General features: G+C 39.2%; 1 protein-coding gene across 1 annotated transcript in view; it reads right to left on the bottom strand.

Annotated features, from left to right (window-relative positions):
* Positions 1–12,364, bottom strand: part of DDX10 (DEAD-box helicase 10) — a 180,361-nt gene that overhangs the window by 120,127 nt on the left and 47,870 nt on the right. The window contains exon 13 of the mRNA XM_065831453.2: positions 4,072–4,546. Within this exon, the coding sequence (XP_065687525.2) occupies positions 4,072–4,546 (475 nt within the window). The remainder of the gene's footprint in view (positions 1–4,071; positions 4,547–12,364) is intronic.

The following is a 12,364-nucleotide window of genomic DNA, read 5'->3' as shown; positions in this document are numbered from 1 at the left end:
TCTGAGAAGTGTAAGAGAATGTCATTGTATGTAATATTACTGGATTACAAGGCAAGCCACCTAGCTGAGACAGAATCACAACAAATAAAATAATTTCCCTCCATAGGTACAGTATTGAACAGCAGGCTCGTCCAGAGTCCAGACTAACTCCAAGGAATGTGCGAGTATTATTTAAGGCAGCTCTCTGTAAGCTTATGCTTACTGCAGTGTTCCAAACAGCCAGTAAGTACCCTACTTGAAAAGTTTTAGGTGACCATAAATCAAGAGATGCGGGAATAGAGGAGTCACGGCAATCTTAAGAGCTCCATAGTTTAATTTTCTCTGTACTAAAACAGAAAATTCAACAGCAGAAGACAAGTCTGACAGTCTGTGATATGTCTGACAATATGACTAAAATTAAAGTATAAACAAAACCAATAAAAATACTATAAACTTAATCTTAGTTCTCAAATAATGTTTGAAGTTTAAGTAGTATAGCCTTTGCATTTCCAAATGCAACAACCAATTTCATAAAATTAGCATTAAAAACAAAGGTTGTAACCAGGGAGTACTTGCAGTCTTTGCAACATCAATACTGTTAATATTGTTAAATGCACTTTAAACTAATTATTTCCATAATGTTAACACAACAGCTAAATACTCCATATCTGGTAATGGCTTTATGCATACAGTTGACCTTCTTTTTATTCATAAGAACACCGTACTTCTAAATAAGTCCCATGAGTTACATCACCAGCTAAAAATCCTGACATATTTAAGTAAAATTCATAAGTAGGGCAGCTATTGACTACCTCTTAAAAATGAGCTCAGAAGCTCATAACAAAATTCTAATATCTGCCAAGGTCTTTCACCTTATCCAAGGCTGCTTCTTTTATACAGCAGTGCTGAGAGAAGAGATTTTTCTTTGGATCTGTTGTCACAAGACAGAGAATGTATGTGGCCAAGGGCCACAGAAAGAGGAAAGAGTGGAATCAAGCTGCAAGTCGTGCTATTAAGAGGAACTAACATCAGATGTGTCTCACTGCACACCACGACATCTCTTCCACTGTTAGGGTGGCTACCATGGGCATTCAACAAAAACTAAATGTTCTAAGCAAGTCACACAAATTCCCTTCCACCTTATCATCAACTTCTGCTCCTTTTGCCCAGTTCCTTTCCCTTGTTACAAAGACAGATGAGCCCACCCCATTTGCAACGAAGATCAGGGCACATCAACCACCCCCAGGATCCCTGGATCCAGCCTCATGCTGCCTCCTGCTCCTTCTGCTGGAGGGGCCCGGGGAGGCACAAGGACAAGGAATCAACAGTGTCTCTAACAACACCTATTCAAAACAGAAGCTGAACGCAATGTTTCCATTTACAAAAACATCCTGAAGCTCAACAACCACAGTGGGACTGTTTCGCTGTCAACAATAAGCATTCAATAAGAATAGTGAAATTGTAAAATCAATTATAGACATTAAAAGCATAAATTGAAACTGAATTCAACCTTTGTGGGCATAATCATTATCTCTCAATTAGATTATCACATAATAATGTTTCAACAGGAGTCCTCTCTTCTATAGCACACAGAAGATATTTAAAACCCTCCGAACCGATATAGCCAAGTAGATACTGTATGTTCATAGCCCTAGAATCTCTGCAGCATTTGATATTATTAATTAATGCACTGCCTCATCCAGGAAATGCAGCAATGGTCCCCTACACTGTACCCAGACCGGTTCCCAAATCCTCCCACGAAGGGCAACCCAGCAACAGCAACACCCCACACACACTGCCTGGTTCCTCACACCCCTGGGGAACCAGGTCTTTCTAACGCTTTAGAGACGAACCCATCTACCTGACTGAAGTAATAATCGCTTCTAAACCTCTATCCAGAAAAGAAACAAAATGGGAGAAAATACAAGATGTGATGCAAGTCATCAGTTTGTTTTGACAGCCATAAAATGTGGTGCTGAGGTATACACGAAATAAAAGATGCACAATGCCTGAATCTATGTAATTTCTATTGTGTACATTTGTCTATCAAAACATTAAAAGACAATACATGGTTAGTGATAGAAACCTTTACTCTGTTATCCTACTGAAAATAGAATCCTTACATTTAAAGCATTCCTCAATCTATCAACAATTTTCACAGTACCGTAAGGTGAAACACACCACACTACCATATGCACCTATCAAAACTAGTTCCCACAGTCAGGCATAGTATCCTCTGCATTTCTGTTTTCTGAAAATTACATATTGCACTACTGTAGGCATTTCTGTAAGAGATTATTTAAATTATATGTAAGTTCTTAACGATACAGATCTTGAAACTTGATTTTTTTGTTCTCAGATGCTTAGAAGAATAATTATTTCATTTTATGCCCCCGTGTACAAGAGGTTTCAGGTTATACATCTTCCACACTGGCATTTCAAGTACAAACCACTAACCCCCACTGCAGTTTATCAAAGCTGAATCACAGAAAATAATGTCTGACTTGCCTGAGCATAAACTAACCTATTAATGTTTAACACTGGAAAACTGCTAAGAGGTTACTCAATGAGGTTCCAAATTACTTTCTAAATAACTGGTATTTTTCATAACTTTTTTTGTTCATTCTTTTACATCGAAGTTTCTCCTTTTACCATTTCCTGATCAAAATTTCTCAATTCACTTTCCGACATACAAAAGCAACATGAAATTATATCTGTATTTCAGCATGGAGAATTGTGGGTGCAATATGAAATTCTTCATTCTTTATATAAAGCAGAAATCTTTCTACTCCACTTTGTTTTTAAAACATCCATATCTTTTCTACATGAAACTGAAATTTATTGATTAATATAAGCTACTGCCAGGCAGTGGCTGTGCCAGAGTACGACATCTCAGGCTTAGAATAACAGGAACAAAAAGGTAACGCCAGGAGCATCCTCCTCCCATAGTTCTGGGACAGGAGAGAAACCCACAGCAGCCTCCTAGTAGTAGAGGAGAGAGCATGGGCGGTGACTGCAACTGCTCTTCTTCAAAGTGAGCTGATAAATCTAGTTTATAACACTTCACTAAATACTAAATAAAGATGCTGCTTATAAATGCAGCTAGTGGGCTGATTAGCATAAGTTCATGCCCTGTGCTGTTAAGTAACAACACAGAAAAAGAAAGATTTAAAATACCAGTTGGAAAAATAAATACTCCCCTTAACAGGAGGCTCCCGTTGCATGCATATAAGTTCAGAAAAACATCTTGCTGAAGCAGACGGGTAGTTCACTTGGATCTCTTTACTACAGAGATATAGTTGCTAGATAGCAAAGCATATATAAAAAAATCACAACATGCACATACCAAATCTGCTTTATAGAAATAATAATTTAAAAAAAAATAACACTTGTTATAACATTGTATTTAAAGAATAAATGAAAGCAACATTTCTTAGAATACCAAGCATAGAGAAATCCTGAATTATAGAGCTACTCACCAAGGAAATGAAAGATCTACATGAATACTTTTAATAAGCCTTTATAACCATGCTTTACAAGAAATGTATGCACTCCCTCTCTCTGATACTGGCTCAATTCCTAATAGGAATTGGTCCTGTTGAAAGTAAAAATCATGGTTTGAAGGTTTTATTATTGTAAAGATCGCTTGTTAAAATTTGTATCGGGAAGTAGCTCATCATCTTTTGCAGTTTGGTTCCCGGTGCCATAAACTGCAGTTCAGCGTCAAAATCATGACTGAAAATGGCAGCTAACTTTAGAGAGGTACAAGCGAATTAGTAAGTGATAAAAATTAAAACTGTCAAAATTTCCCAGATACTCAAATCATGTTATTCGTACATGAAAGCAACTACAAGGACATTCAGTATGCAAATAAAATTACTTTCTGCTCATAACATAAAATGATAAAAGCATAAGTGACACCACTTATATTTTAGGAGCATTTCTAACTTTCAATACATATGGACAGCACATCTGAGTTCAAACGAGTTCTCTGCTAAGAGCAGAATTTTCTCTTTTCTCCTCCTCCTTATTTAGAGTACACCCAAAATAAAATCATTACAATTCATAAGCCTTAAAATAAAGTGAACTTACCAGTCCTGGATTATCTTGAGCTTCCACACCAAAAACATTCCGTCGTTTCACCGTCAGCAAATCAAGATCTTTAGTATCATCATCATCATCCTCATCATCACCTTCAAAGAACTGCATGGAGTCTGTGTTGGGAACCCTGCTTGGTACAGGAACTTCTTTTTCCTCCTCTTCTTCCTCAGATACCTGTTCTGATTCACCCTCAGACTGAGAACTCTCCTCAGCACCTTCACTGGAAGCAGAACATTCCTCAGTTTCTCTCCTTCTCTCTTTTCCTTTTGTTTTGTAACCAGACACCTTTCTATTGGCATCAGTTCCACATTTCTCCACTCCTTCCTTGTCTATTGAGGAGACACTATTTTTATCTTGCTCTGTCTCCTTCAAGTGATCCATTCCATTAGCTGCTTCCTTTGCACTCAGCTGTTTCTGAACTCTTTGAAGAAATCTCACACGAGGTGCCATTGCCAGACCAAGTGATCTAAAGCAAAGGATTAAACAAATAAATTAATCTGAAAGGTAGATACACAAAAGCTGACCAAACTGGAAGCCCTCATCGATGGCTCGAATTATTTGATTTTAATTAGGGTAATTCAGATTGATACATTTTGCCCAGCATATTTACAAAACAATATTTAGCCTACAGCTGGACAATCTAGCCTGAAAAATGCAAGTGAACACTGAGGGAGGAAGAGACGTGAAATAACTGAGAATTCTCAAGAACAATTACAAATCCTCCCAGGAAAGAAAGTAAATGAATAACCTGAAAAGTTGTAGACGCACAAATTATCTACAATTCACAGTAAAATATGGTGGGAGAAACACCACTGTAATTTGGCATTGAAGATACACAGATGTCATGTCAAGGAGCGAGACAGCATTGATCTCTTGTCAGTGTCCTTCACCACCAGAAATGCACCCAGAACATTATCCATCTCGCCATGATGGAAAGATTAGAAGAACAAAGTAAGGATAAATAACTAATTGCAGAAAAAGCTAATGGAGAGACATTTCCCTCTTAAAGGAAATCTCACCTGCCTGCACACCTCTACAGCAAGGCTTTACTTTCATGGCATACGTAACTAGCAGTGCCAACAAGACTATTATCTTACCCAGTTATTCGTGACAATTTGGTTATGCTAATACTCTACAAAGAGACAAAAATTAGCCCAAAAGAAAAAATACTGTATAGTAACAATACCAGAGAGCATTGAAGGAGAACAGACACTCTGTCTCCAATGACTTCAGTAAACTTTGCAATTGCCCACTATTATTACACCTATCAAATCCAAGTTCAAAAAAGCAATATTGAAGTCCCTTTCAGACTTCATGAGCTGTCTCACTAATTGAATAAAAATTGTGGAGGGCACTGTTACTATGCAAGGAACACATAAAGATTACAGCTACATTTAAACATACACAGTACAGAACTCACAGTGTTTGTAATGCACAGGGCTTGTAGGTACACTCGGCAAAGGAGTGCGCTATTTAACCAACTAAAATGCCTGTATATATACATACATATATATATATATATATGCACAAACACATATAAAAAAACAGTCTCATTTGACTCAGACTGCGCACAGTGACACATTTTCCTCAAGCGCTGCTCATTTCAAGTAGACAGCATTATGTCTTCTCTTCATCATACAGCTCTCAACAAAGGAAACTTGAGTTATGTCAAAGGAGAAAAATCAAATCCATACTCCCTGGTGGAAATGTCTTTACAAACAGTCCATGAAGCACCCAAGTGGTTCTGCAAAGCGACAAGAGTGGACTGTAGGCCCTGGAGAGCCTTCAACTGTTAATAGCATCCTGTTCAAACAGCAAACAACCAAACACAACCACAACTGGGGTTAAATGGGGCACTTTCGGTACTGGCCACAGGTTAAAACACTGAAAAGTGGACTTGCAACCAAAAAGCAGCCCTCATCTTTAGGATGAGGAATAAGCTTTTCAATAAATAAAAGCACTAATTTTGAAGGAAAGTTGATTTTGTTTAAGTATTTCTGATAACCAAATACTGTTCTTTTATAAGCAATTAACATCAATAGTAAAGCAAATAGGATTTTATGAAAAGAAAAAAAAAAAACAAAGTTTTTATCCAGTGTATTTTGCACGTTTACTGACAGTGCAACGCTGAGGGGATAACACAACACATAGACGAATCAAAAGTAGAGCAACCAGCGAACGTAAACTTGTTTCAGGGTTTGACAGCTAGCACTAATTACCTTTGCAATGAAACCATGTGTTGAAGTTGGGCTTGCTGACTAACTGGAACAAAAATAACCAACGCAGAAAACGCTGGAGGAGATTCAAACCTGGACTGGGGTCTTAACACCAGGGTAAAACACATCTAAAGAGATTGCCTCAACACAGGTGAACATGCAACCTCTTCGGCAAGGGGATTGGAGTAGCATGAAAAATCCTTTGCAAGGTAAACATTTTTTGGCTTTTCCAGATTTCGCAACACTATTCTACATAAACTATCGCTGTAAACTGTTGACAAAGTACTACAAGTTGTAGAACCGTGCAGCAACTACGCAATGTCTGTTCATTTCTCTTTCTCATGCAGACAGACATATAATGTACACGGGGTTGCAAACTCCAATATTGTCACAGCTTCTCTTCTGTGTCTCCAGAGCTCGTATCAAAGATTATCACTACAGAGAAAAAGCTGACATGGTGAAGAAACTCTCTCCATAGGAAAAGTAAAAAAAAAAAAAAGTCAAAAACAGTAGCCCATGATGTGGAGACTTCAGCACAGCTTTTCTCATTCAAATATGAAATCGCACCTGTCAGATTGCTGTTCTGCACTGATGTCATCCTTAATAATTGCATGAAATTAATTACTGGTTAGTGTTGGCCAATTTTTCTACACTGCTTATCAACTCTACCAAAAAAGACCAGTGGTATCAGAATTCAATCGAGATCTGAACCGAAAGAATACAGCCCTTAGACTTCGGGGAGAGACAAGGTGGTATGGTCAAATTTGATAAGAAAGTAAGAGTGGATAAGTTCTAAAAAAGTTGTGTACAAACAATCCCCAAACACTTTTAATTACATAATTTCTCAAAGAAATGTCAGCATTTTGGCCCAATACTGCCTCTTTTCTTTAGCATATTTCAGAGAACAATTTCTACCACCATTAAGTTTCTTCATGCTGTAAGATCTGACAGTTTCTTTAGAATTTATTTCTTGATCATTTGCCAAATCTAGAGTTCAGTCAAACTAAAACACCCAAAAATATAGACCAGCTTTTCTTTCCATCAACTAGAAAGGGTAATGCTAGTTTTCATTACTGCATTAGATGTGACTCAGACCGCAATCCTACTCCGACTGAAGGTACATCTATTCTTTGATTTTCATGCTAGCATTCACACACTCTTATGGAATAAGAAATGTGCAAGGTTCTATCATAAATACAAAAAGCAGGTAAGTTATTTGGCGAGATTTCATAAATTCTAACAGAGAAAACTAAAAATATGCTAACACCCCAATGCTGTCCTCAGACTGTGGTGGCCTTAAAACAGCAACACAAATTCAGCTGATAAACCAAAACACAGTCCTGTTCCATATTTTGGTGTGAAATGCGATGACTTGTTGGGAGCAAGATCTTATAGAAAGACATTTTAAATCAGCTTCTAAAAGCAATACTGAAACCAATGGATTATTTTGCTACTACAAATGAAAGTACAGCAGATAGTTCTATTCATCAATAGAAACTTAGGTGGCCAAACATCATCATTCCCTAACATTGATCAGGGAATACGTAGAAGGAACTGAACAAAACACCTACAATGCTCAGATAACTCCTTTAATTCAAAACAGCTTGACAATGATTTTCAGGAAACAAATTAAAAGAGTAAAACTCTAAAGAAAGAACATTGTATGGCTTTAAGAGGAATATCAGTTTTGTTTGCTATTGAATAAGGAAAATCAAACCTTAAACATTTCTGAAAATTAATTCACATGAATGGTGTAACAAACTGAGGTTTAGTTATGTTATACAAAGATCCTGAGTATGTCTACACTAATATGGTAACTCCACTATGCCTATATTTGGGTTGGGTTCAAACTGGAACACAAAAGGTTCCACTTAAATTTGAGAAGAAACAACTTCTCAGCGAGGGCGACAGAGCACTGGAACAGGCTGCCCAGGGGGGTTGTGGAGTCTCCTACTCCAGAGACATTCAAAACCCATTCCTGTGTAACCTCATCTGGGTGTTCCTGCTCCAGCAGGGGGATTGGACTGGATGATCTTTCAAGGTTCCTTCCAATCCCTGACATTCTGTGATTCAGCATCTCTCTTAATTCTTTAAAAAGTCAGAATCTTAGATACTCAGAGCAAAATCTGTCCTTGCACAAAACATATTAAACAGGAAATTTAAGACCAGTACAATCTTTTAACTTTCAAGAGTTCCTTATCCACACCTAGAAGATTTTCAGTCTCTTCTGAAATATGAGCCAGTTGTAAAGAATTTGAGGTCACTTGTGTAAAATTAGTGTGCAGCAGTTTTGCAGAAGTCAGTGCTTCATTCTAATATTAAGTTACTATGTTTACTAAACATAAGACCTATTCTGTTAATGAACTTCTTCAGAATGATCTGAACACAGTGCAGTTGTCCTGGTTTTGTTAAAAAACAAGTTTCTTTTCTAGTGAATTTTGCCTGTCAGCTAAAGCCTTCATATTAGCTGCATTTTCCTGGAGAACCCGACACATGTTTTGGTAAACCTAGCAATGGAATGCAAACTTATTGATAAGCACGGATGGACATCTCGCAAGAGGGGCAATGAGAAACCGGTGACCAACGGTGTATAACATTCCATTCACGTGAATACTTCATATAAAAGTGGGAGATCATGAGGATCTCGGCCCTTTTTCCTTTCCTTCTGCTTATGGCCATCATTAGGAGAGGACCTTGCTGGTCGTCCCTGTGAACTGAGGCCTAGTGAGAGACTGAATCCAGCTCCGGTTGGCTGCAGAGTCTAATCCAGGACTTTGGGTGCTGGCTCTGCAGTTGCTGAGACTTTCAAGATCGGTTTTGTATATTTTGTATTATTTTCTCTATTCTTAGTAGTAGCATTAGTAAAACATCTTTAATTTTTCCAACTCTCTTCTCTCTGTCCTTCTTTCCCTCCCGATCGCCTGTCCTTGGTGGGAAAGGGGGAGAGGGAGGGGCAACAGGGGGAAGTGGGGGGGGAGAGGAAGTTAACAATACATCTGTCAGAGTTTGATTGTCACCCCGAAATCTTAACCCTTGACAGGAGTGATTTCTTCCACTGTAGAACAGGTTCAGACAAAGATTTAAAGTAGCCTGAAAAAGGTTAAATACTCCCAGAAACTATTTCAAGAGAAGAAGAGTGTATTACTTGCCTTCTACATTTAACATTTAAAATGTTTTCAGAAGACGAGCAATCACTTGAAAACAGAAGAAATCAAATCAACTGAAGTGACACAAATCTGAATTAACAGGCTTTCCAGATGGTCTGAATTAATAACCAAAACGAACAGAGAAATTGCTTTTGCCGTGCTATTTATTTGACTAGCCAGTTTTAGTCCTCTACATGAAAGAGCTCAAATACACGGTACTCTACTAAAAATAAGGAGGGCCAAGCTAATCAAGAATTCATGTGTCAGGATCAAAGAGAAGGCCAAAAAAGAGGATGTCATGGTTGGAAACCAGTCACTTAAAAGACTGAGATGTAGCCTTGTTCAGGAAAGCACAAGAAGCCTCCACATCGCAGTTGCAGGGTCTGGTGCTCTTGGTACCTGAGCCACCCTGACACCTGCTTGAAGGCCAACACAGCAGAGCACAAGCAAAAGAGGTTTCTAGAGTGCATTAAAGACCATTTCTCCAAGTTAACTCAATTAGCCAACACAGAGGCACTCTACTTGAACTGTTGCTTATGTGTAAGCAAGTATATTTACTTCTAAGGTGAGTGAAGGTCAATAGCGGGCTTGGCTGCACTATGGGAACAGGTAGCTCAAGATCCTAGAAGAAACCAGGATGAATGACCCTGGACTTTGAGAGAGGAGGCTGCAGCTTGTTCAGAGATCTTCACTGCAGGACCAGAAAGCTCCGAAGCTTACAGAGGTACTTACAGAAAGCTCAGAAAGGGATGGCTGGATCTCACAGGTGCTTGAAGGAGTTGCATGAGAAATGCCCAAACCCTACAGATCGTTGGAAGGAGTATGGAGGTCCACAGGAGCTATACTGTATGAGGCCAAGAATAACTAGGTAACAGCATGAGAATCACACAGAATCACAGAATGTTAGGGATTGGAACGGACCTCGAAAGATCATCTAGTCCAACCCCCTGCTGGAGCAGGAACACCCAGATGAGGTTACATAGGAGAAACACAAAGCCTGGTTACAGGTGTATGAAGACTAGAAATAACCAGGGAAAAAAGCCATAAGGGGCAGGCTTTTTAGTTTGAAGGAGACAGGGTCTAGAAAAGGAAGTACAAGGGCAGTGAGAAGGGCCAAGAACCAGCAGACGGATAATGAGATGTGCAAAGCCTGTGATGGGCTCTGTCTGGGTGACAAGACAGGCAGCCCTGCACTCGCTCACAGCAGCTGAAGCAAGACAATGAGCCAAACCCTCTGCCCTGAGCACGCGCTAAGGGTCAGGTCTATATCCACAGCCAGGGGGACTGGGGTGAGAGTACAATGAGTGTCTTCCCTGGTCAGCGAGAGGACAGACAGATGTGGACAGATGGGTCGTGTATCTTGGTATCACCCATTACAGACCTGACAGCACTTGCAGCTATCTAAGGCTTTGTAACACTGATTCGTACGCAATACTTGCAAAATTAGCTGGGTACTAAGTTGTGTGTATCAGACATTTCCCAAATAACTTGGATTCAACCTGATTTATTTATTCTCTATGCACCAATACAGGGACAAACAGAGAAAAATATGCTTCATTTCTCCTGGAAGACATGACGAAAATCACAGAGGAAATTACCTTCCTTGGCAACCCCTTAGAGCTGTGTCTAAACTGTCCAGCCAGCACACTCGTCTGTTAAGATCTGCCCCTGGAGACTGACATATACATATGTATGTCAGCATTTAACAAAATAAAGCACCTGAGAAACAGTATTTTGAATCCCTGCCTCATCTTTACCTTGTCTTCTATCCAGGAGGCCAGACTACCTAATTATTCCTTTCCATCCTGTTGCTTGTTTACAGTTTCTTATGTTTTCAAAGATGTCCTTTGCAATGAAGAGACAAATTTCTCTTTTATGCAGGCATCGAGGCTCTCCTTCACCCAACCTAAATGGTGCTTATGTTAACACAAGGCCTTTGCAAGTCTTTCTCCAGCAAATTGTACTTGATAGCAATTTGTAATGCGAGGATACTGAAGAGAATACTAATGTACCATAGCATAAAGGTGACCAGTCTCTAGAATACATATGCATATAGGCGTATAGACATGCACACACACCCTTTTTATTCTTTATATATATTGCTTTCTAGATATATAATAACTTTAAGATATACATAATTTTATGTAATATATAGAAATCAAAAATACTACTGCTTTTCTGCAGACTCAATCAACAGAGCTCAGGAGAATCTCAGTGCACAGATGTGCCAGGCAAGTGAGCAACGGAGCAAGTGGGGAACAGCCTGACAGACTGAAATGCAAACCTGACAGCAGCCTGTTTTCTCTGCAGGATTTTTAGCAGAGTAATATTTATCAAGCTAGCAGTAAATCTCCATGGAAAGGCTGAAATACTTTTCAGAGAAAACACACAGAACGGAAAGGGAAGAAAGGATTCTCGTTCCAGGTTTTGCCCTGAGTTTGTGCGCAGAACATAAGCCAAGGTTGTTTCTGAATGCAGAATTCAAATGTACCAGACTTGGAGGGCCTCTCGGATAAATTAAGCCGATCAATCCACTGTATCAGTGGATGTGCACTGAATTGAAAGCTGGGGACTGCAGGGTGTATTTTGGTAAACTAGCAGTCTGAGGAGCAGGGAAGAAGTGTGACAAACCATTCATTCAGAGCAGAGTCCCCAGATTTTCTCCCAGATTTATTATCTTCTGACTTTTTGATTACACTTCCATTTATTTCACAGTCTTGACTAGGCCTCCGCTAACCCCTCCAAACAACTGTCTGGTTTCTTCCAGTTTTGTACAGGAATGTCTTCTTAGTAACTTTGCAAAGCTGGCATTAGAATTGACTTCGATGAAGGACCAAATCCTGGTACAGAAGCCTGAGAAGAACAGAACTGGACCATTCTCCGCACATCAGCATCAGACAATAGATGGCACACCCTGCTGAA

This window comes from Patagioenas fasciata, chromosome 1, assembly GCF_037038585.1.
Source record: "Patagioenas fasciata isolate bPatFas1 chromosome 1, bPatFas1.hap1, whole genome shotgun sequence".
Taxonomy (NCBI): Eukaryota; Metazoa; Chordata; class Aves; order Columbiformes; family Columbidae; genus Patagioenas; species Patagioenas fasciata.
This window is presented reverse-complemented; position numbering and strand designations above follow the sequence as displayed.